Source organism: Lytechinus variegatus, chromosome 19 (assembly GCF_018143015.1).
Source record: "Lytechinus variegatus isolate NC3 chromosome 19, Lvar_3.0, whole genome shotgun sequence".
In the NCBI taxonomy this organism is placed as follows: domain Eukaryota; kingdom Metazoa; phylum Echinodermata; class Echinoidea; order Temnopleuroida; family Toxopneustidae; genus Lytechinus; species Lytechinus variegatus.
Window position 1 is genome coordinate 22,732,132 of NC_054758.1, and position 25,971 is coordinate 22,758,102.

The 25,971-nt window shown below is 36.3% G+C and overlaps 1 protein-coding gene across 2 annotated transcripts; it reads left to right on the plus strand.

Annotated features, from left to right (window-relative positions):
• Positions 1-441: 441 nt before the first annotated feature.
• Positions 442-25,017, plus strand: LOC121405898 (tumor susceptibility gene 101 protein-like). 2 transcript variants are annotated; one of them, XM_041596891.1, is made up of 13 exons: positions 442-589; positions 1,611-1,717; positions 3,559-3,643; positions 6,868-6,933; positions 13,999-14,162; positions 14,633-14,792; positions 18,136-18,372; positions 19,988-20,109; positions 21,402-21,494; positions 21,827-21,960; positions 22,739-22,841; positions 23,814-23,933; positions 24,762-25,017. In XM_041596891.1, the coding sequence occupies exons 2-12, from the start codon at positions 1,667-1,669 to the stop codon at positions 23,907-23,909; spliced, it is 1,311 nt and encodes a 436-aa protein (XP_041452825.1). In that variant the 5' UTR covers positions 442-589; positions 1,611-1,666; the 3' UTR covers positions 23,910-23,933; positions 24,762-25,017. The 2 variants fall into 2 exon arrangements, with proteins under 2 accessions (XP_041452825.1, XP_041452824.1); XM_041596890.1 differs by lacking the exon at positions 24,762-25,017 and having other exon boundaries at positions 23,814-24,468.
• The last annotated feature ends 954 nt before the right edge of the window (positions 25,018-25,971 follow it).

Genomic DNA, 25,971 nt, shown 5'->3' on the forward strand with positions numbered 1-25,971 from the left:
TTTTCCATCTCCCTGAACCCTTTTGGCTCTCTTTTCCCTCTGTTCCCCTGGCTTTCCCTTCTCCGAATGGGGGAAGCTTCCCGTTCATTATTAAGACATGTTAATATCTGTTAAATGTGAATTAAGCAATCTAATATACTAAATTCGGCAATGACGACTTATACCATGGTCCGATTTGTTCTACGGCGGCCGTACGGCGAGTCGAAAATAGCCGTTTTTACATTTTTTGTCCAACTACATAATAGGTGGTTTAAATCAAAATTAATAAAACGGCTGTTTACGACTCGCCGTACGGCCGCCGTAGAGCAAATCTGACCAAGGTATTAAACATCACTATGCTGCTTTTCTTCCGTGTATTTCTTAGTGGATCATTAAGATTATCTTAAATTGACCACGTAGTGTTCTGATCCAATGCATTATTATTGGTGAGCTTACTTCAAAATTAGTTGCTCAGCTCAGCTAGCAAGCCTCTTGTTGTTTTCCAGTGCTTCGTCAGACTTTAGAGTTAGAGATCATCTTATGATCTATTTCATTGTTTGCTACACTTACGGTACGGTACTGTTCGCCTATTCAAGGTACAGATCCGCATGTAAGTACACGCCAGATTTTTTATGCCCGGTTTTTAATGTAGATCTAGACCCCACTTTTTATTGTGATCAGAAGTGGGACTGGGAGTATTTTTATCGTCATTCGTTGGAAATGGAATTGGAACAAAAAAACACGCTACCGCCTACCACTATCTTGATCATATCAAACACATTATTCCAATAAAATTCACCAAACTTTCATCATAAATACAGTGCACAAATACCTAAAAAATATAAATATGCAGAGTTTTTGCCATTTTTTTTTTCATTTTTACGACATCAGCTTCCAATCGGACCTCTCTTCGATCTTCGCAATTAAGTGAAATTTTTGGTCACTGAGTAGCTTTTACAACTTCTTAGGTCTTAAGTAAGCATTTTGGACTCTTGTTCATCCCCTCAAATCTCTGTCTCATGCAATTATCACAGCCTATCCCCATATACATTGTACACAATGTCTGTCAATCATGTCTGTGATCTCACTCAGATTCACAGAAAATCTCACGCATAGCTGGTCTTTGAACTTGGTATCTCTGAGTTCAGCATGTTAAGTTAAGCATTTGATTAAGTAAATTTGATTCTTTAGATTTTTTTTCTTAATTAAAAATAAGAGATTGAAAAATGTAAGTTTTCTTTCCATAACTTTCCACCAATAGAGGGCGTACACAAAAATATGCCCCAAATTCAAGTTTTTGAGCGCTCGCGCTCGGGTGAATGCAAAAATTATTCCCAAGACCAAGAAGTTACTAATGAAAAATGAATTGCAAATTTTTGGTAATTAGTAGGCCTAACTTTGGTCACATAAATGATATTTTAATGATGTTTTTAAAGAGTGTGCTCTGTATGGCAGTGAGTCCAAACTTCGCGCGTGTCCATACTTTGCGGACGATTATTATCTCAAAAACTAGCCGATATCCTATCATTTTAGTACTGTCAGTCATTAGCGAATCTACGTGTTACATCTATATGACTGGTCATGTGATTTCTGTATTGATTATTATATCCCTATTTCTCTTTATGCTGTAGATCCCGTGGAGGTTGAATTAATAACAGAGAAGGCCTGATTAGAATAACCACGCACAATGAGTTCCAGTGGCCAGTTTGACTCTTATGTCAAACAACACCTTGGAAAGGTATAACAAAATATGTATTTATCAGTGTTATGGTTATGGATGAGGCTTGCCATCATGCTGTTTTCTCACTGGTGGCAAGCCGTCTGGATGACTCCAATTCTCTTTTGGTTAATATTAAAGTGATCATTTAACTTTGTTCTGATTTAAAAAAAATCTCATTTTGGTTCTTGAAAATGGGCTAAACATTAGGCTTATAGTGTAAAAATACCATCCCAAAAGTTTCAAAGTATATCTACAGGATCAATTTTAAAACCTTGGAGATGTAAACCAAAGTTTGAAAATAATTGGGAGTTGGTTTCAATGACTATGTGTATAGAGCGAATCTGTGCAACACAACACATTAACTCTAGAACACAGCATGACCTACATACAGTGTGTACAAGGTATACACTGAATGTACAGTGCAGCTAATAACAGTGTGTGTATAGGAGATACACACAGCAGAAGGCAGTCAACATAGCCAACAGACTTTTTGAATTGGAGAAAACTGGTCATAAGCTGGAACCCATCTACTAGACGGTTCTCAAAATCAAGCTAATAAATTGCTACTTGTATCTAAATTAGAGTTTTTCATCCTATATTGTGGTCTGTTTCAGGGTTTTTGAGGACAAATACAGGCACTCATACACATTTCGTCTCAGTTTGAGAATTTTTTAAATCGGCTGCTCACAAAGTTAAACGATCCCTTTAACGTTCAGACATACATGTCAGCAGATTGCAACAAATTTAGAATAGTGCACCATGTATCATTTCATTAACAAGAAAGTGTGATCATGTGTCTTTGTTGTTAAAAGAACTTTACTGGTTACAAATCCAAAAAAGAATAATCTGACACCATAATGAATTACGTGCTTGTTTTCTCCAGTCCAACAATCTCACTACGTGCATTAAATTCTAGGACAGACCTTTTTCGTGTACTTATCCCTCAAATGAACTCTGAGAAAGGTCAACGAGGCATAAGTTTCACTGGTCCCAGTCTGGAATAGTCTCAGTTCACGTTTTCTAGTAAGTCTTTTTTTAAAACAGCATTATTACGAATTTTAACAGAAAAGTAAGAGTTAATAATTTTGTGAGATTTAATAATCCAATATGAGTGTGTACAAAATAGTCTGATTGTGCATTATAAAGATGACCCTGATAAGCTAGATCTGCTTACATGTATAATCTTTATTCAGTTTCAAATGAGTGAACTCCTCCGGGGGCCACTTCCTTTGACAAGTCGATACCATGCGCGACCATGGGGTCTTGAAAAGCACCCTAAACATGTATTTTCTATATTCTAAAAATGCACCCCTTAACAAGTATTTGCATGTGAAACCCTACCCTTACGACACTCTTGGCAAGAATTCCCTGAATTGAACCCCTAAACAAGTAATTGTTATGTCACAGACGTTGGTCGTCGGTTACCTTTACCTACATCATTGGGCTTAGTAGTACTACATGTAATAGTACGGCCACACCTCACAAAAATCGTACTCTAAACATGTAGTGTTGGCTGTTGGGGCAAAAAGTACATCGATCGTTTATAAACATTTTAGTCTTATTTTTCATACCCTCGCAAATCTGACCCTAAACAGGTAGCTTTCCTAGCGAAATAGATACCCTTTTTTCATTAATTTAGTGTTTTTGACACCCTTATTACGTTACATACGAAACATCTTGAAAAAGACATCCTCTTTACATGTTTTTTTTTGGGTCGCGCGTGGTATCCGCTCGTCAATGTAAGGCCCCCCCCCCCCCTGGTGAACTCCCTAGTAATCTGAACTAACATGGGTTATGAAAAACCAAACCTTCAAATAGACATGATGTTTAAAATGATATATTTTTTTTTGTTTTTACAGTACACTAATAGAGATCAGACACAGAGAGATATCCTCAACGTGTTTGCTGCATTCAAAGACCTCAGACCAAAGCTAGATACTCATGGTAAGTATGGGCACTTTTGGTTAATGGCAGGAGTTCATCTGTAGTCATTATATTTGTGTGCATGGTCTGTAATTGCAGATTTATGCCATCCAAGATTGAGTAAATAAATGTAGGTGTATACTTTCACAGGAAAGCACAGAACATCATTCATGGCTTATGTTACCCCAGGGTGATGAAGGATATTGCATTGCGTGTACATCTCAACTGTCTTGCTGCACTTGAACTATTTACCAGTAGTGGTTCCAAGGAGATTTGATGACAACTCTACTATGTGTTTACCAACTACATTTTACAGATGCCCTGATTAATATGGGTTTTTTTTTCCTCCTGAATTCTATGATGAAATAGGGCCTTGTATCTTGAATCCTCATTGTACAGGTAATTGCAATTCGTCTCTAGAATCATCGGACCTTTCTGTAATTTGAGCGAAATTTAACTGGAATTCACCTCCGGAGTAGAATTTGAAATTGTGATTGTAATCATAGCGTTTGTGATTCTAATTTGGTTCACTCATGCTAAAAATTTTCATTAGCCTCATTTTTCACCAGAATCTCATTCCAATTGCGAGTTATTTACTTGCAATATAATAATAATAATACTAATAATAACAACAACAATAACAATTCTAATAATAATAATAAATAACAGTATATTTACCCAGGGTAGCCACTTCAATTCCAAAACAATTCTCCCAGCAGGCCCTGCTTTAGCTTGGCTACCTAGGCACTCAAGCCTTCAAGGAATTTCTTCCTATGGGTACCCAGTCACCTATTAACCTGGGTGCAGCAAACTGGGTAAATTTCTTGCTAAAGGAAAACGCACCATGGCTAAAAATGGAACCCAAAGCCCTCAGATTGAAATATAACAATCGTAACCACTAGACCATGATGCCCACCACAGAACACCATGTTTTTACCAGCTACATACACTGTACAGACATTCTGATTTAACTGGTTTTTCCGAGTGGTACTAAATTGTATGATGGAGTATTTACATGCAATCTGGAGCGTGGAGCGTTGTGGCCCAGTGGATTAGTCTCCGGACACTGAAACAGAGGGTCGTGGGTTCGAATCCCAACCATGGCGTAATTTCCTTCAGCAAGAAATTGATCCACAATGTGCGGCACTCAACCCAGGTGAGGTAAATGGGTACCTGGCAGGAATTTATTCCTTGAAACGCAGCACGCTTAACAGCTGCACTGCTAAAGCCAGGGTAATTATGCTGCATACTGTAGAGCGCTTAGAGACTTATGACAAAGTAAGTGTCAGGCGCTATATAAGCAAGTATAATTATTATTATCTGAAGGGAGACTGTTAATAGCAAGTTAACAACAGTCAGAGTATTTTTAAAAGTTCTTAATTATATTACAGAAAAAATTGATAAAAAAAATACTGCATAGGAATGGTTGTCAAATACCCTAACAGTTAAAATATGACCAAGAATTAAAATAGCAAAGGTGTTTGGGTCAGATATTTTTATATGTAGTCCCATTAATGCATTTCTGTGAGCAGTACATACAGTGACTCAATGCATTGTAAACTTGTGCTGGTCACTTTGGTTTAAAAATATTTCAGGCTTATTAAAGTCATAGGGCCATTTTAATAATCTACATTAATTTTGAGGTAGCCCCCTCCTACATCTGTAGCTGTCGCTATCAGCCTAATACGGTTGTGAGATCAATATTAGACTCAAAGAGTCAAGGATTTTTTTGAAGGACTTGCTTTTAAACAAGCCCAAAATAGGTCATCACTCCCAGATAAAAGCAGTTTACAGGTGCGCCCTCATCCCCCCCCCCCCCCCCCCCCCCCCGATCTGTGCCTGTATACATAGGCCCGTATTCTGAAGTCGGGTTTAACTTAAACTCAGGTTTAAAGTTGTAGTTTAAGTATGGACAGCCAATTGTTACCTAATCAATAACAGTAGAGATATCATACTTTAAGCCCATTCGGCTCTCAATTCATTCATAATTGTGTAGGAAGTATAAATAGATGATTGTCTTCACCATCGATGAATCAGGAAAGAGTACACTAAATATAAGAAACATGCAACTTAATAAAAATTTTGGTACTTTTGGCTTCCCATACTTAAACCACAACTTTAAACCTCAGTTTAAGTTAAACCCGACTTCAAAATATGGGCCGAAGAGTATCAATGATATTTATGACTCATGCACTCATGTAATCATAGATGGTGTTCTACTTTATTTCCTTGTTGATGTTTGTGGTTGATATCCAGTGCTATATACAGTAATTAATACAAATGTTAATGATATCTCCTTCATGTACCATTTGCTCTGTGTATCAGAGACATGTATACAATGTATTCCCAACTTGCAATCATATTCTTTCCAATGTATTTCCGGTAACAAGTACCCAATTTATAGAATAGGCACTTGTGTGCATGATGTGCATAATTATAGAATACATGCCACTTTGATTTAATTGACATGTTCGCATACGTGGATTCTTTTATATCTTTTACGGCAATAGCTTCTTGGCTTGTTAATGATTTTCATCTCCTGAAAAATAGTTGAAAAGATTCTTGATATTAAGGACATTGCTTGCTTTTAAAAGTGGGAGTGGATCTTTTGAAAAGAGGGAGATAATAAGAGAACAAATTGTTTGGATGAACAAATATTTATTTGAATGAAGTTGAACAAGTAGATGTATATCAGGAATAGTCAGGACTCTCAGAAATCACATTATGATGGGAAGAGGTAAGCATTTTATATAGAGAGAGATATATATTTTATATGATATTGATGTAGTTCATTTTATGATAAAAATATTTATATTATAATTTATGCAAAAAATGTACTTTTTTATTCCTTGAACCTCGAAGAGCAACATTTGTAATGTATATTTCTGATGTTTTTCAAGGAGATTTCTATGTATTGATACTCCAGTATAACCGTGCTTTATACCATTCAACATTTGTCATGTCTTTTCCAGTGACATACATGTAGATTACTTGATGAAACATATGACTCTTGTAAATGTATATGATTTTATTGGTTTTGCAAGCCTTATAATGTCAATGTTAAGGGCATTTTTCTACTACTAGGCACATTTGTCTTATTACAGCACAAATGGCACAAACACGCAAAAATATTTCGATTCCATCGAGAGGGGCGTGGAATCCAGTCATCTTGTACACCGTAATATATTGATGATTTCTAGTTTTGTCAGTAAAATGTTATATTTGTTCTCTCTTTGTTTTTCTAGTTTTTAATGATGGAAGGAGACAGGAGCTTATCTGTATAGATGGAACAATTCCTGTTCTCTACAAAGGTTTGTATGAGGTTCTTCCTGACATAGCAACACACATTGTAGGCTAATTAAGCACTAATAGAGCTTATTTTGACCCATCACCCAACCGAGGTTGGGGGGGAGAGCAGATTCCATCCCCCCTCTCCGAGATCTCGGCCCTCGTTCGTGCAAGCTCTGTGAAAATTTGCACAGGGTTAGTGTGTGATGAAATCTACAAGGCTGTATGGTTACTTTTTCCAAAATAAGATTATTTAATTATGCTAATCTATGTGTGAAGTAAAGACTTTAACTCTAATTCACTGAATACAGCCCCCAGACATTTCACATTCTTTCACGGAATTTTAGTAGAATTCCAAGCAATTGTACTTTTAACAAAAATCAGTATTGCAATTTTTTTGTCTCACCTGCATAGCAGAGTGAGACTATAGGCGCCGCTTTTCCGACGGCGGTGGTGGCGGCGTCAACATCAAATCTTAACCTGAGGTTAAGTTTTTGAAATGACGTCATAACTTAAAAAGTATATGGACCTAGTTCATGAAACTTGGCCATAAGGTTAATCAAGTATTACTGAACATCCTATTAGAGTTTCATGTCACGTGACCAAGGTCAAAGGTCATTTAGGGTCAATGAACTTGGACCATGTTGGAGGAATCAACATCGAAATCTTAACCTGAGGTTAAGTTTTTGAAATGTCATCATAACTTAGAAAATATATGGACCTAGTTCATGAAACTTGGACATAAGGTTAATCAAGTATCACTGAACATCCTGCATGAGTTTCACGTCACATGACCAAGGTCAAAGGTTTATTTAGGGTCAATGAACTTTGGCCGAATTGGGGATATCTGTTGAATTCCCATCATATCTTTGAAAGTTTATGGATCTGATTCATGAAACTTGGACATAATAGTAATCAAGCATCACTGAACATTTTGTGCAAGTTTCAGGTCTCATGATTAAGGTCAAAGGTCATTTAGGGTCAATGAACTTTGGCTGAATCGGGGGTATCTGTTGAATTACCATCATAACTTTGAAAGTTTATTGGTCTAGTTCATTAAACTTGGACATTAGAGTAATCAAGTATCACTGAACATCATGTGCACGTTTCAGGTCACATGACCAAGGTCAAAGGTCAATGAACTTTTGCCGAATTGGGGATATCTGTTGAATTCCCATCATATCTTTGAAAGTTTATGGATCTGATTCATGAAACTTGTACATAATAGTAATCAAGCATCACTGAACATTTTGTGCAAGTTTCAGGTCTCATGATTAAGGTCAAAGGTCATTTAGGGTCAATGAACTTTGGCTGAATCGGGGGTATCTGTTGAATTACCATCATAACTTTGAAAGTTTATTGGTCTAGTTCATTAAACTTGGACATTAGAGTAATCAAGTATCACTGAACATCATGTGCACGTTTCAGGTCACATGACCAAGTTCAAAGGTCAATGAACTTTTGCCGAATTTGGTGTATCTGTTGAATTACTATCATAATTTTGAAAGTTTATGGATCTGATTCATGAAACTTGTACATAAGAGTAATCAAGTATCACTGAACATCCTGTTTGAGTTTCAGGTCACATGATCAAGGTCAAAGGTCATGTAAGGTCAATGAACTTTGGCCATGTTGGGGTTTTTTGTTGAATAACCATCATATCTCTGTAAGTTTATTGGTCTAGTTCATAAAAAGTGGACATAAGAGTAACCATGTATCACTGAACATCTTGTGCGAGTTAGAGTAGTATTCAAAGTCAGCACTGCTGCTTTATTGAACCGCATGATGCAGGTGAGACGGCCAGAGGCATTCCACTTGTTTATGTATTTATTTTTAATGTTAAAAAGCACCTAGGTGGTCTGTCATTTATGACAGATCACCTCTTAATTTCGTCAATTTCTTCTTATTTATTTATTTATTTATTTATTTTTAACGATTTTCTTGTCGCCAAGTTATCTCAAAATGGACTTGATCAATTTCATTGAATTTCATGTCATTTATGGGATCTGTCATGGACACGTCAAAATAAGCTTTTCAAGGTCATCAGGTCATGATGACGTCATCTAGGCGCCATTTTGTAAAATCACATTATCAATCATATCTCCATTATCAATTATCAAAAATCAATTAAATTAACATCACATCAACTTCAGGTCAAAGGTCATTAGGTAATGTCATCAAAGGTCACCTGGAGGTCACGACGCGCGCGTACGCGCGCGTCAAAATTTCAAAATGCTCAAAATCACTTTTTTACCAAACGAGAGTACGTTTTAGGTCATTTTAAGCATTTCAAAATTTTGCGCGCGCGCACATATGCGCGCGCGTTTCCGCGCGTAACGCCTATACGCAACGCAGAAACACCGTTTTTTTTTACATCATTGCATTGATAATAAAATTCTGAACAATTTGATACCTTGATCAACCTTCTACGACCATTAATAACGAAATTAACACCCGTTAAAGTTTGCAGCACGTGTGCGCGCGAGCTCTCACTATAGGCCATATATGGGCGAAAACATGCCTATTGAAAATTCACTGTAGCTCTTTAAATAGTCCATTGACCCCCAATTTTTTTTTCATATATCGATAGAGTATGAGTTGTACATTTGATTTCATGTCACCATTGTCCCTAAATTATATCGTGACGTCATCAAAATGGCGCCTAAACTAAAAATTTCATTTTTTCAAAAATGACGTCATCAAATTTATGCAAATTTGGTTGTAACTTCTCGAATATAAATTGTTTTTCGCCCAGATTTCGATATGTTGTAGTTTAGAATGTACTCTTTCTCTTTAGTTGCATGAATATTCGTTTTGAGAAACGCATCATTGCGTAAAACAGCGATGAAAAGAGGCATGTCATTTTTCCTCATTTTGCGTGTAATCTCTATGGGACATGACTTTTTCTCAAAACCAGATTCGACATTCCTCTATTTCGTGAGCCATATCTCCATTTTTTCTTGTCAGTTTTCTGTAAGCTTTTAGTATGTTGTAGCTGAGATTCTAAGCTTTCGTAAGTGTGCCCTTCATTTTTTTATCAGATGCCGGGATCATGCCCGTATTTCACTTGCAAAATTGGACTTGTAATTCTCAAAATTGCTTACGTGTATTCTCTATGGGGAATATCGTGGCTTTGACTGCTTCTTAAAGGGCGCGGGTTCGAGTCCTGGGGTGAACAAGATGAATTTTTTTTTCACTTTTTTTTTCTTTTTGCCGCTTCTTACATGATCCTTTATGATAATTTAAAGGTATAAAAGTTTAAATTTAGCAAGATAAAACAGATTATAATTACTTTTTTCATATCACATGTATTTTGCGTGTAATCTCTATGGGACATGACCTTTTCTCAAAACTAGATTCGACATTCCTCTATTTCGTGAGCTATATCTCCATTGTTTCTTGTCAGTTTTCCCTGAGCTTTTAGTATGTTGTAGCCGAGATTCTAAGCTTTCGAAAATATACCCTCCATTTTTTGATCAAATGCCGGGATCATGCCCGTATTTCGCTTGCAAAATTGGAATTGTAATTCTCAAATTTGCTTACGTGTAATCTCTATGGGGAATATGCTAGCTCAATGGATAACGCATTTGACGTGTTCGTCCGTATTGCTGACGTGTAGGTCCGTGTTGCTGACGTGGTGGTCCGTGTAGCTCACGTGTAGGTCCGTGTTGCTGACGTATTGGTCCGTGTTGACGACGTGCTCTGCCGGCATGATCCGTGCAGATCAGTGTGAAGCTGCCGTGTTGATGCCGTGTTCACAGTTATCTGGGGCAAAACTATCCCGGACCTCCCCGCATCATGCTGGCATTGCCGTGTTGATCCGTGAGGTATAATCATCTATCTTGTATGTATCTGTTTGAAGATGTATGTCTGACGATTGTCGTCACCACATCAATAATCACATTTAGTAATGGTCAAAACTTATTCTTAGGATGTCTACGATCAAGATTATCAATGATATCTAAATGATTTATTTCATACATCAGCCGACACTGAATGACAAATCATGACAGACCACCTAATTCGTCCGCATGACGAATTAAATTTCTAGTTTTTAATTTATAATTTTCTTGCGTTTTCCAGTTTTTTAAATTCTTGTTTTTTGGAGGAGGAGCAGCATATTCCCATCTTCCCCCTGGCCTTTAGATTTAAAACTTCATGACAAACATGAACAGTCGTTACCATCATAACTTTGAAAGTCTATGGATCTGATTCATGAAACTTGTACATAAGAGTAATCAAGTATCAAAGCAATCTAATCCAATTATGGAATTTAAGGTTGGATTTTTTTTTGGGGGGGGGGTAGGTTTGGGTCTGTCTCCTCAGGAAGATCACAACAATATTGGAGTCAATCAACATTTGCAAGCCAATAAACTCATGCCTTTCTCACAGTGCCATATTGCTCTATATTAGAGCTGACCATTTGCTTTTCAAGCTTACAAAAGAAGCCCAATAGCATTTTAAGTCATTGTCTATGGAATAGAATGTATTTTTATGCATGCCTATACATGTAAGCAGTGGCGTACCGTGGGTCACAGCATTGGGGGGCACCAGCAAAAATTTTGAGTCACTTAGGGAGCGCGCGAAGCGCGCTCAGTTGTCAGGTATACTGACCTAATAGAGATATTTTATGGACATGCAGTGCCATTAAACGGACATGTATCTCACTGATTGAATAATGCGAGCGCAAGCTGAAAACGTTTGATATCAGAGCTAAAAAGGGACATTATAAGCAATTTTGTTATCATGATACGAAACTGTCTCGCTAAACAAACAATGCGAGCGCAAAGCGCGAGCTAAAAAAATTTGTATATATTGACCCTAAACAGGGAAATTTTAAGAACTATATTTCAGAATCCATCAGGAGTATAAATATCTCACCATAGTCATCAAATGCTAGTGCCATCCTTTGCTGATTGTGTCAGAATTACATCTAAACACAGTCATGAAGCACCTTTGGTAGTCATTGTAATCATGATTATCAAACGCATCTTACTATACAAATACTGCAAGCGCGAAGCGCTATCTGAAAATTTAGGAAATTCAGAGAGGTATTCTAAGGCGTGTTTGTAGGAATTCCCTAAGACCGTGCATATTTCACAAACCAAATGATGCGAGCGCGAAGCGCGAGCTAAATTTTTTGTATATATTGACCCCAAACTTGGATATTTTAAGGACTATGTTTTTTAGGAATTCATTAAGGGTATACATAATCATCTCACCATAGTCATCTAATGCAAGTGCCAAGCGCTTGCTGATTTTGTTAGAATTACATGTAACACATGAAGTACTTTTTGAAGTAATTGTAATCATGATTATCATATGCATCTCACTAATCAAATACTGCGAGCGCGAAGCCCGAGCTGAAAATTATGTAGGAAATTCAGACCTGAAGAGGGGCATTCTAAGGCTTGTTTGTAGAAATTCACTAAGACCCTATGTTTTTTACTTACCAAGTGATGTGAGCGCGAGCTGAACATTTTTTATATTCAGATCGGAAAAATTTATGTTTTAAGGACTGATTTAAGTTAATGAAGAGCAGAAATCTCACCAATCTACTTATGCAAACATTAGCACGGACAGAAAATGTTTTATATCAAGACCTTAAAATAGGGCAATCACTTTAAGTAGTCATGAAAACGAAGAATATGTCACTACATAAAACAATAATTACTCGAATTGCGAGGAAATATATTTCATGTATATTGATTTGAAAACGGGAGGTTTTAGTACAATGGGATTATATATATAGTTAAACAGTCTATGCGAACACCAGGAACAACATGAACAATGAAGACACAATGAAGCAAATAATGTTTTATAAAGCTATGAATAAATGCTTCTTGTTTAACATAACATATAACATAACATAATGTAACATTATAATGAACAATAATTTCTTCTTTCCCCACTACGTTTCTCTTCCCTTTCCCTCTTTTTCTCCTTTTCCCCGTTTTTTTTTTTTGCCAGCCGATTGGGGGGCACGTGCCCCCCATGCCCCCCCCCCCCCCGTAGTTACGCCACTGCATGTAAGAACGACAATTATTATTGCTGTTTTTTGCGTTGCCAGAATGTGATACATGTACTTATTTATAATGTAGATTTATGTCCCATATGCAAGCTTTGATGTCAGTATTTTAAACATCAACTGAAATGTTTTGAAATCAAGGAGCCAACAATAAAAAAACTTTTGTAGATTTTTTTCCTTCACTTTGTGAAACTGTTATAGCTTTTTTGTTGTTTTACATTTTACTCAGCCTCAATCATACTTTTTTATGACAATTTTCTTTCAGAATTTTAATCACAATCTGTATAATTTATTTCAATTGTGTAATTAAATTCGCTGAGATACACATTTAGTTAGCTATGATCTGCAAGTCTTCAACAGCCTGCAGTTCAGGCCAAAAAAAAATTATCTTTAATTTTCGGGGGCTCCTTTTCACAATCTGAAATCTTCAACATTGAAAAAACTTTAGCATTGCAGTGAATGGGGAGCTCTGTTAATCCTTTTGCGCAAAAACACCTCAAGCCCCTGTATTTTTTTTTTCCTTGCTTCAGTATTAAACCATAGTCTACACAATCTGTCAAGAAAAGGGTGGATTATAATTACCAAATATAAATGTGTAAAACTTTAAACGGTCTTGCTCCTGGTTATTTATTGCAAACAATGCCACTGAGACCTAATTATTATCCTACTAGATCAATCTCATCACAACAATTGTATCTCGCAGAATCAAGAACCGAGTTTAAAAAACAGTCATTCTCCTATATAGCAGCCAAACTATTTAACTCATTACCAGTACCCATTAAGTGCTCTGTTTCACTTCCTTCTATTAAACGAAATGTCCGTAAATTCCAAGCAAGCTCATTTATTTTTCTACTGTTTGTCATAGTGTGTATAGGCCTTACCGCATTATGTATATATATTATTTTTGTATTGTATAATTTAATCTTTTATGTTATAATTGTTTTTGATTGATAGCAGGGCTCCCTTTGTAAAGCAGGCCTCTGGCTTGAATGGGACTACCCTGCTTTTTATAAAGAAAACATGAATAAATAAATAAAGACTCTATTGTGATTTATTTCAGCAAACACATACAACATACCGATCTGTGTGTGGATCTTAGAGACTCATCCTCATAATCCTCCACTCTGCTTTGTTAGACCAACAAGCACTATGTTAATCAAACCTTCTAAACATGTAGATGCCAATGGTAGAGTCTACTTACCGTACTTGCATGATTGGAAACCGGTAAGTTCACTTTCATTATTCTTGATTCACGTCTTTTGTCAAGGTGTTTATCTACCTTTGCCCGATCGAAACAGTTTTTCATGGAAAATCACTGACAGAGTTACATCTGTAAAACATTTTGATTTCACATCCTTTGTATTATTACATTCATGTATGTATAATCTAAAGCCATAATTAGAGTTTTGTTTCAAGAATGGCTACCAGTAAGTGTTTCTTGAAGGAATGTTCGATCAGATCTTTATCTTATATAACTGTGCTTCTTGGCCAATCAAAAACAATGAAGGTCAAATTGTTAGCTGACTATGTTGAAGAATGTTCCGCTTGTCAGACCCCTCATCAGCTGTTTATGTATTTTTTAGTTTTACCCTCAATTCAGGAGTTAGCGTTTATTCTTAAATTTCTCTTAGGGGATTTTCATTGTCTTAATTCATATTCCAGCTGTATTATCCTATATCTTGTTTCTTTCCCAGAACAACTCTGACCTTGTTGGGCTCATCCAGGTTATGACGGTTGTCTTTGGAGAGAGTTCACCTGTCTATGCTAAATCTGCAGGACAACAACCACCACCCCGCCCCTCTTATACCCCAGGAGGGGGTGGTATGCCTGGTTACCCACAGTCCCAGCCACAGTGTAAGTTGAGGCTTTTATCAGTGTCGAATTTTAGGAAAGGATATCACAAATAACGAGGGTGCATGCATGCGAGTCATGTGTATATACTTTATGTTCTGCAAAATTCCAGTCGCAAATTTTGGGGTGCAGCACTGTGCATTAAGTGAGCAGCAGTGTGTATTTTGGAATACACCTTGTGTGTTATAAGTGGACCCTATGTGGATCACACATTACGAAAATTTCCCGTTTGATTCTCGACCTCACTTCGGACTGCAAACTGCGGTTTCATACCCCGATTTGTGTTTGGAATATCTCAAACAACTTTTCCAACCCCGATAAACCCATCTTGGCCAGGTAATCCCCTTGTCTCGATTTCACCACCACGGGCCAGCTAAATGAGCGTTGAGCCAAGGACGAAATGATAAACAGCAGCTGTGCTATTACGTAAGACTTGTCTGCCTGTAGAAGGATCTTCGGAATGAAATTATTGTATTCGATATTAATCACGTTTTCAAAGGCATATTACATTCAGACATCCAATACTAGTCAATTTTCAATTTCGAACGAAGAAAATCGACCTTGAAATAAGGAAAGTAAGCGAATAAAAATTACGGTACGCTTAGCATGCAAGGACCGCGATGCATGCATAGTTTCTGTCCGTCCAGCAAGAAAATGGGTTCACTCGCGCAATGATACAGTCTTAACGTTCGAAAAATAGAAGTAATGGCATACCAACATACAAAGTATAATAATCATGCTGCTGATATGCACAAAAATATGAAATCATTATTTTTTTTTACCCCAAAGTCTTATTCATAATTTAAATACAAACTATGCCTGTAACTATTTTTTTAATCGCAAACGTATTATCTATGTATAGGCCTACACCTCAACTTTGAGAAAAGGACATTTATAGGCCTCACTACAGATATGATTGGCAAATGCACGTTCTTTAGAGGTGTAGAAAGGGGGTGGATGAAGAAAATTAAGTCTAGAAAGAAAAAAATTAGACAGCCAGACAGAGAGAAAGAAGGAAAGAAAGAAAGGAAGGAAGAAAGAAAGAAAGAAAGAAAGGAAGGAAGAGAGAGAGAGAAAGAAAGGAAGGAAGGGAGGAAGAGAGAGAGAGAGAAAGAAAGAAAGAAGAAAGGAAGGAAGGAAAGAAAGAAAGAAAGGAAGAAAAACTTTCTATCAACGCGTGTATACATGGAACTCCATGCGCTCGCCGGAACACATTGCAATCCATCGTGTGTGGCCCCCTGCTGTGACCGTAGATGCTGGGGTGAATTATCTTCGGACCGAGGTCAAGAAACAGGTGTTTCTATACTTAAATTTCATGCTTGAGGGCAATAGGATTTGTATTACTGGGAGAAGAGATTTGATGATAAGGAAAAATGGGGTATACAGCTCTCAAACGCGAGATTTTCGTCATGAGGTTCCCTTTGAGATAAGGCAAATAGCATATAGATTGGTGTTCTGTATAAGTTTGTAAAATCGCGTAAAAAGCAGCAGGCAAAACGTCAATAAACGTTATTCTTTGGCATTTTTTAGCTCAGCATGTCTAAAGTTTCTATATATTAATATTGTACTAGTATTACAGATTATCTTAAAGCCTACAGGTATTTTAGGGGCCCTCTTCCCAAGGGCATTTCAGGGGCGAATTTATCCTGAGCTCCCATGTAATATTTTCCCTTGGAAAGCAAATGTTCGTCTTTGCCTGTGGGATCACAGTGTCACCCTGAGACAAAAATTCAGCTATTATCCTCAGCTGCTCATGGGATGTGTTGTGCAGTGACCGTTCATAATTAGTTGGAAGTGATTTAGGTTTGGCCTTGTGTTAATAGAATTTTTTCGTTTTACTTATCCCAACTACCTCATTGAATCTATTCCTATAACTGACATTCCTCTGTAAGTATGATATTGAGAGTAAATTTGATTTGGTATAGCCCTGAGTATAGCCCTCTTGGTTATTTTGAAATGAAACAGTATCTGAATTCTAATCCCTATTTGTACGAAACAAGTATAGAATTATAGATAATACATGGATATTACCATTAAAAAAAAAGAAAAATTGTTTAAACTCTGTGGCCCGTATTCTGATAGCAGGTTTAACTTAAACTCAGGTTTAAAGTTGTGGTTTAAGTTTAAGTATGGGAAGACAAAAGGATCAAAATTTTTATTAAGTTGTATGTTTCTTATGTTTACTGGGCTCTTTCCTTATTCATCAATGGTGAAGACAATTATCTATTTATACTTCCTAGACAATTATGAATGATTTGAGAGCCAAATGAGCTGAAGTAAGATATCTCTACTGTAAGTGATTTGTGTAACAATTGGCTTTCCATACTTAAACCACAGCTTTAACCCTAAAAAGACTGGGGAGGGGGCTGATTCAGCCCCCCCCCTCGACATTTTTCGCGATAAATCTGTCGCGCAAATTTTTTTGACCTCGTCGCTCGCTGACTTTTTACTTTCAAGTCTCGCGCAACTTTTGAGACCACAATTGTGACCCTCAGGTACGCGGTTCCAAAATTACGCAACATTTCGTAAGTGCAGGCAGACCCAAAATTACTCAAAAACGTGAATTTGTGTACAAATCCAATGCAAATAGTATTCTTAGCCAAAATTCATTAATGTATCATTATTTTTCCTTTTACTGCTTAAAATCAATTAATTTTATCTTGTTTATGGTCAAAATAAAGTCCCCCACAATTTCCATTGAAAAAACAATAAAAAACAAAAAGTTGAAAAACAAAGAAATACATAAGAAATTTAGAAAACAATAGAATACATAGAAAATAAATGTGATTTTGAATTTTTTTTAAAATCAATTTGATCAGATGCCTATCTAGAGTATGTGAAACAAAAATTAGCATTTCAGGGGCATTATTTTATTAATTACAGCAAACTTATGATTTTACGCATAAATTAGCATAATAAACAGACATGAGATTTTTTGCAGAATTTGATGTTATAGTTCTGTAGATGATGCCATGGGTAACGCGTGTGCCAATTTTCGTCGCGATCGACGGCCGAGATCATAAGGGGGGGCTGAATCAGCCCCCCCAGTCTTCTTAGGCGTCAAAATAGCCCAGTCTATTTAGGGTTAAACCTGAGTTTAAGTTAAACCTGCTATCAGATTACGGGCCTGTATGTCTGACCGTTGTATATAAGAACTTGTTGAGGTCCTTTGTCCCTGTTTCTAGTTCATATTCACGGTTTATTGCTCTCATATTATAACAGTTCATAAAGTGATGTAAAGCTTAGAATAGACAAAATAAGTGTTGGCATATGAAAAGATGATTCTTTTGGATTACACTTGTCAAATCTGTTATAAAATGAAGCTCTGGAATCTATCTATTTGTAGCCTCCTACATGCCAATGCCGATGCCTACCCCAGTTACTGCATCCAGTGGTTACACTCAACCCCAGTACCCACCATCTACTAGCTACCATCCGCCTGCTATAGGAGGTAGTGGATTCACCCCGGGTTACCCTGGTTCATCTAGTTACCCCGGCTACCCATATCAGCAAGGTCAATCAACACCAGGTCAACAGAACCAATCATACAATCCTACTTCTACCACCACAGCTAGTACAACAGGTGAGGATCAATCACTGTTAGCTTGATCAATAGTTCATTTCAGAAGCTTCCACTCTTCCTGGAATCCAGGAAATTCCAGGAAGTTTTGCTGTTTTCCAGGATCATTCCAGGAAGTGAGAAATTCCAAGAAGTTTTCTTTTCGGGAATAATATTTTCTGAATATCAGTTCAAAATTTATCACAAAATTTGATCTTTTTTAATTAAAATGTCACTCGCAACTCTTCATAAACTTTGCCCGTTATGTCATATATTTTGCCCCCCTTCAACATTTTTGGCTCACTTACCGCACTGGGCCTATATTTCATTTTTTGTGAGTGTATAGAAGAGAACTATAGCTTCTGAAAGACTGGAGAACATTCGGAAAATTCCAGGATATTTTGTGAAATTCCAAGAACTGTCAGAGTAAATTCCAGGAAGTTCTGTTTTGAAAAGTGGAAGCACTGTTAAATTCCAATCAACTCACTTTGTCTCCTTCCCATTTGATCTCAACTCACATGTTCTAATCTCAGTTTGTCTGTGTCTATACCTATTCAGACCTGCCAACCAGTACGTTTTTGGCTTATTTATTACGTTTTTGCAACCAAAATACAGCAGTGCATTTTTTTTTTGTAAAAGAAAATAAAATATAAAAAATAATTCTTTTGGTTTTCACAAAATCATAATCTATTGAGAAAAAACATCTCTAGATGTCTCTATTTCATAAAACTTAAACAAATGTGGTTATTAGATCAATGTAATTTCATGTATCTCGTGTTGTTTTCAATCATTTTGTTAAAACAAGGGTGAAGATATACACATGTTAAATTTTTTTTTCATCTCCAAGAGCAGTGCGCATTTTAGCTTGCATGCAGCTTGAGCGCCACGATGAGCGAGTGCGCCCTGCATTTTATTATGAAATACACTTTTTTTTTTGGGGGGGGGAAAGCACATATTGTTTTATCACAGAATACAATTTTTCACTCCCAGAGGTTGGCAGGTGTGCCTATTTCATCTAAATATCCGCTTGGACTGACACCACTCAGATGCGCTGTTCCTCAGCCATGTTTTCTTTTGACAAAAAAAGGATAAGTAAATGAAATGGAAATAAGACCATCTTTTTGAGTAAATAAACAAAGTGCTTAGTTAACCATGTGCTGATTGGATTGAATGGTATTTGTACCAGAGTGAATGGCAAGAGTCATAACCAGTAGACCACGATGCTTTCAAGAGTCAAACTGATACCCCTTTCATAAACCCATCCTCCAATTATCCCCCTAAGAGTAATGCGGATAATTTAATAAAAATTGCATTTAAAAAACTCCGAAAAAAAATCCACTTTTTTGCAAGCGCCCGACCAGAAAATGGCGGATAATTGTCATGGCAACTGCACACACCCCCTCTGATGGGGCTTAGTTGCAAAAGGGTGACCTTGTGACCGCACCATGGCAATTATCCGCATTACTTTGGAAATGCATTCATAAAGTCAAAATCTGGTCCCGATGCTGCTGTTATACTGATAATTGTAGCATCGAAATAATGCTGATAACTCTTGTCCTGCTCCGATTTGACGACCCAATTATGCGGATAATATCCGCATAATTGGGTTTATGAAAGGGGTATTATTTGTTCTTTGTAGGTTCCCATCCACCTGTTACTAATCAGACTAGTCTCTCTGATGATGCAATCAAGGCTTCATTACAATCAGCAGTGGAGGATAAACTCAAGAGAAAACTCAAAGAGAACTCTGAAAAATTTCAGGTAAAATGAGATATTCTGTTTAAAATCACATGTAGGAATTTTCATGCTATAAAAGTATTTGTATGGTAATCATAAGTATTAAAGTGTATTCTATCTTTATTCTAGTGTTATAAATCACTTAGGCACCATATCTCAATGACATCTCAATTGATTTTAATACAGGCCTTGATGTCTATAGGTTTCAGGTTGTAATTGTATCCCCTGAACAGAGTTCGGAGGATACTATGGATTTGGCCTCGTTGCGCCGCGTCCGCCGCAGAGATTTCCTTGTGAGCGCTCTATCAGCTGCATTTCTTCTCCGATCATCTTCAAATATGGCATGAAGGTTAAGTATGGTATAGCGAAGCCGCTTATTGATTTTGGTGTGGGCGGAGGTCACATGGTAAGGTCAAAGGTTATTTTCAGGTCAACGTTAAAGTTTACATACAAGACTCTCTTATGACATCTAACTCTGCAACCGTAAGTCACTTTTCAACCAAACTTGGATGGTAGATGGATTTGGGGTACCTGCATGTTATGCTCCAGTCGGAGGTCACATAGTAAGGTCAAAGGTCATTTTCATGTCAACGTTAAAGTTAACATGTAAGACTTTCTTCGCAACCATAAGTCACTTTTCAACCACACTTGGATGGTAGATGGGCTTGGGGGACCTGCATGCTAGGGTCATTGTCGCCATGGTAGTTGTATTTATTTGTCAAATTTCTGTGTGAGCTCTTTATACATGCATCGCAATGATGGATGACGCGGTGGGTTCAGGGGATACATGTGCTCGGCTGCACGACCCGCCGAGCATCTCTAGTTATATAATCTGTATCATTTCTTAGACAACAATAAGACCTTATATCACAAAGTTTAGAGAAAGTCAAATTCAAAAAGAAACATGAATCTATCAAGGATTGTACTGAAAGATCTAAATGATCTAGACACTCCTCGCCATAATTCACAAAGAATGAATTTTCTTGCATTGATTGTACCTTATCCAGTATGCTCATGTATATTGAAGTATCCCATAATAAATAAATTTATTAAAAATCACTAAGATCATGCCTGTCACTATTACTTAATTAGTCAAGTGATTATGTAAATTAATTTACATGGATAACTCGCCCTGTGATAAAAGCGCACATTCATTATTTTACGCTTTCTTAATATATGAGCTGACTTAGCGTAAAGAATGCTTGAAATTAGCATTAACCATGGCTTCAAACCAGAATACCTTTGTGGATTCAGTGGTCGTAATAGATATGACCAACCAAATACCTTGTACCTAGTTTCTGTGTATCTTTATTTAGGCGGAGATGGATTCTTTGACAGCAACCAAAGAGAAGCTGAAGAATGGTCAGAGGAAACTAGAAGATATCATCAACCAGTTGGAATCAGAAACGGTTTGTAATATTCAGATATATCTACATTCATTATGTACTCTGCTCAAGTGTTCTCATTAGCATCATTTTAGAATTTCTTTTCTTTCAAATAGACTTTTCAGGTAATTTTTTATTATTTGTAATGATAATGAAAAAAATGTCATATTTTACCCATGGTAGCCACTTCAGTTCCGAAAACTGTTCTCCCAGTGGGCCCTATGCTGAATATTTTTGTTCTTTTTGTGGTCATTATTTTTAATTATCTGTACCAACAACCATTCTATTTCAATGTACATACGAGCAAAAATTGAATATGTGAGAAGAACTTTGAATGAATTATTTTTAAATCTTAGGCTGAAGTGCGTCAGAACACTGAGATACTAAAACAGAAGGATGAAGAGATAAAGACAGCTCTGTCTAAGATGGAAGGCCGTGATGAATTAGACCTGGATGATTCTGTAGTACCAACAGCCCCTCTGTATAAACAGTGAGTAGCCATCTAGGGCCTTGTTCAGGTTGCCCCTGTTCAGGGTCAATGAACTTAGACCTTGTTGGGGGAGTCAATATCGAAATCTTAACCTAAGGTTAAGGTTTTTTTTTAAATTTCATCATACTTAGCAAGTATATGGACCTAGTTCATGAAACTTGGCCATAAGGGTAATTAATATTACTGAACATCCTGCCGAGTTTCAAGTCACATGGCCAATGTCAAAGGTCATTTAGGGTCAATGAACTTTGGCCAAGTTGGGGGGTATTTGTTGAATTACCATCAAAACTGAAAGTTTATGGATCTGATTCATAAAACTTGGACGGAAGAGTAATCAAATATCAATGAACATTCTTTGGGAGTTTCAGGTCATATGAACAAGGTCAAATATCATTTAAGGTCAATGAACTTTGGCCATGTTAGAGTTAATAATTAAATTGTCATAACTTTCAAAGTTAATGAATTGTGGACATAGGGGTAATCAAGAATCACTGACATGTCTTAGGTCATACGATCAAGGTCAAATGTCATTTAGGGTCAATGAACATAGTACAGCATTATATGAATGGAGTGTTTTTGTGAATTATTATTTTAAAGTAGTTTTCAAAGTTAGCACTGCTACTATATTGAATCACGTAATGCAGGTGAGACTGCCAGAGGCACTCTCCTTCTTTGTTCTGAAATTCTATTTCATCTATTTCGATTACAAGTGTAATGACATTTTTTTTCAGATGTCATTTAATGTGAATTTGACTATCATGTTCATCTTCTGTTCCAGACTACTCAACTTGTTTGCTGAAGAGATGACTATTGAAGATACTTATTATTATCTCATGGAAGGACTAAAAAAAGATGTCATTAGCATAGATGACTTCACAAAGGTGAGATCATAATATGAAACGACAAAGTTGATCCATATCAAATTTTTAAAATAATTATTGAATATAGTGGAAATTAGACTATGTGCTTGTATACTGGATGAATATAAAGCAAACATACATTTGTTTATACAGGGCCAAAATTATGGGACTCCCTTCTACATTGAAGCAAGCAGTTAGCCTTAGTGTTTTTAGAAACAGGTTTAAAGACCAATTTACCGAAGAAATACTTAGATTACTAAACGGATGTTTGTTATATCTCGTCTAACTTTATAAATTGTATTCTTCCCACAATTATCCATGCAAAAATAGTCCTCTGCCTATTTTCTTTATTTTTTTCCTCTTTTCTTTCTTCTTTTCGAATTTCAGATTCTTATACGTTAGGTCTAATATAATTTGTTTGCATTCTGCATTTCACTTTTTTGTTATTTTTTAGTGTAACTTTTGTAAATGTGTATATCTGTACTTGGGGTATTTACTCCAATTTTTTGTTTGCTTGTTCCATGATGTTTTAAATGATTGCTAATGTAAGTTTTTGACATTCTGGTGGCCTATGGCCCACAGGCTAAGCTTCTTAGTAGGTCACCATGTTTCATTTCCATCTTGTCTCATGGGTGTTACTAATGTTCCATAAAAAGTAGTGCATGTATTATGTATATTATCCTGTAATTATTTACTTTTGTTCTTTGCTATGTACATGTATCGCAATAATATACTGTTGTTATTGTTGTTGTTTGATATCGGAATTGAAACAAAATAAAGATTCATTCATTCACAGAGAGGTTTGAATTTTCCCTCCCATCTATGTAAGTTCTCATTGCCATACATTTGGCATTATGATTGGTTTTTATTTTGTGTAAAGAACGTCAATGGGAAAGATCTTCTGCCAGAGAATGGGGAGTTGAAGTCTCTGTTCTCTTGAAATACATGTAATCTTATCTAATCCAATCCAATTCCATTTCATTTTCTCTGCAGAATGTTCGGGAGCTGTCAAGAAAGCAATTTTTACTCCGAGCTCACATACAGAAAGTCAGACAAACAGCTGGATTACGAGAGATAACCCCATTATGAGATCAACATTGACATGAAAGATTTGTAAATAATAATACAATATATAATACAATTTGAAAAAAAAAATCATGATTTATTGTATGGAATGTTACAGGGGTACTCCAGACTGAACTTTTTTATTTGACCAGATAAGAGTAAAATCAGATAAACAAAGTTACTGTGAAACTTTCAACCAAATTGCGACAGGAATAACAAAGGTTTTGCACTATGTCAAAGAGTTCTATAATGTCAACATTATTATGCCTAGAGCAAGCTGATGATGTCATATTCTTTGATGTATTTCATTATAGTTTATAATGCTTTTTCAAATTTCACCTCCAAGAAATTAAAAATATGATTTACTGCTTCTTTACTTTGTAAGATCATCATTGATTATTACTTATTTTGCTACGAGACAGACATGTTTTTACAAAGATTAGTATTTATTTAGGCAATGAAAAGTATATAAAAATGGTACAATGAAATACAACAAAATAATAAACATGACTGCTAGGGTCAAATAAAGTTAACTGAATTACTGTAGTCAAAGACTATTTGACCCTATCCAATGAGTGCTTACTAAAAAGTAAAAGCAGATAAAAGAATTGAATATAAACAAAAGTGTAATGAACAATGGGCATGCTTTGTATATTTTCTTACTTAAAAGGGAAGTTCACCCTTAAGAAAATTTTGTTGTAAAAATAGCTGAAATAATAGTAAGAAATATTGGTGAAGGTTTGAGGAAACTCCATTAAAGATTAAGAAAATTATTATAATTTTAAGTTTTTGATTTGTGACGTCTTAAACGAGCAAGCTACTTCATACGTTATGTAATATAACATGAATTAATTTCTATTTTTTAACCCTATCTAGGCTTCAACGAGTCACACGATATTTTCGCTGCGCAAAATATTTTGACCACGCTCCTCGCTGACTTTTTACTTTCAAGTCTTTCGCAACTTTTGAGACCAATTTTGCGTCACCCAGGTACGCGGTTCCGAAATTACGCAACATTATGTAAGTGCATGTCAGACCAAAATTTTTTTCTGGCCTAAATGTATTCATTTTATGCTGTTTATGATCTTAGAAGAGTCCCCAACAAATTTCATTGAAGAAACAATAAAAACAAAAGGTCCAAAAAACAAGGAAATACATAAGAAATTGCAAAAACACTATAATACATAAGAAATTGATCTGATATCACAATTTTTTTCATGTACACTTGCTAAGAACATCACAAAGAGTTTCTATGCCAAAAATTAGAGCATTTGGATCCTTATTTATGGAGTTAGAGGAAAAAGTATGATTTCACATTCTAATTACGCATAAATTAGCATAATTATGTAATAACAATTCGCATGAGATAAATTACTACACAATTTTGTAGACAATCCAGGGACAACCTGCGTGCCAATTTTCCACGCGATCGGCGCCCCCCCCCCCCCCCCCCCGCATTGGGGGTATTTGTTGAATTACCATCCTATCTCTGTAAGTGTATTGGTCTAATTCATAAAACATGGAAATAAGAGTAACCAAGTATCACTGAACATCTTGTGTGAGTTATAGCAGTTTTCAAAGTCAGCTCTGCTGCTATGTTGAATCGCATGATGCAGGTGAGACGGCCAGAGGCATTCCACTTGTTCTGGATGGACCTGACCTTTAAGGATATTTTACAGTTTGCGGTACCAAACATTTTATATTGTCAAATTTTAGAATTCAATAACTTGATTATATTTTATCTTCCGTTAGTCATGCTTATTATTTACAACATGTCTATAACTAGGAAAGAACCTGGAGTTGGCCTTTATGAACAGGTCCTTATGATAGGACTTAAAACTAAATAATCGTGGAGAATGTTAGAATCCTTATTCATATTGTCACCGGTGTTTATTAGGACATTATTGACTGTAACACATCTATAAATACTTTCCAAGGAAGAAAAGAATAGTGGTGTTAGTAGGCAGGGGTGCTTTTATGGACAGGTTCATAAGCATGCTCTAGCTTCACCTATGCTTGGGGTATTTATCAGGGTCCCGTCTTACAAAGAGTTAGGATCGATCCAATCAATAGTAACTCTACGGAA

Bases quoted from the DNA above. Each gene is read 5' to 3' on its own strand.
- LOC121405898 (XM_041596891.1), top strand. From the start codon at position 1,667: ATGAGTTCCAGTGGCCAGTTTGACTCTTATGTCAAACAACACCTTGGA. The intron at 21,961-22,738 runs GTGAGTAGCCAT...CTTCTGTTCCAG, and splicing joins ACAGCCCCTCTGTATAAACA to ACTACTCAACTTGTTTGCTG. The intron at 22,842-23,813 runs GTGAGATCATAA...TTTTCTCTGCAG, and splicing joins GCATAGATGACTTCACAAAG to AATGTTCGGGAGCTGTCAAG.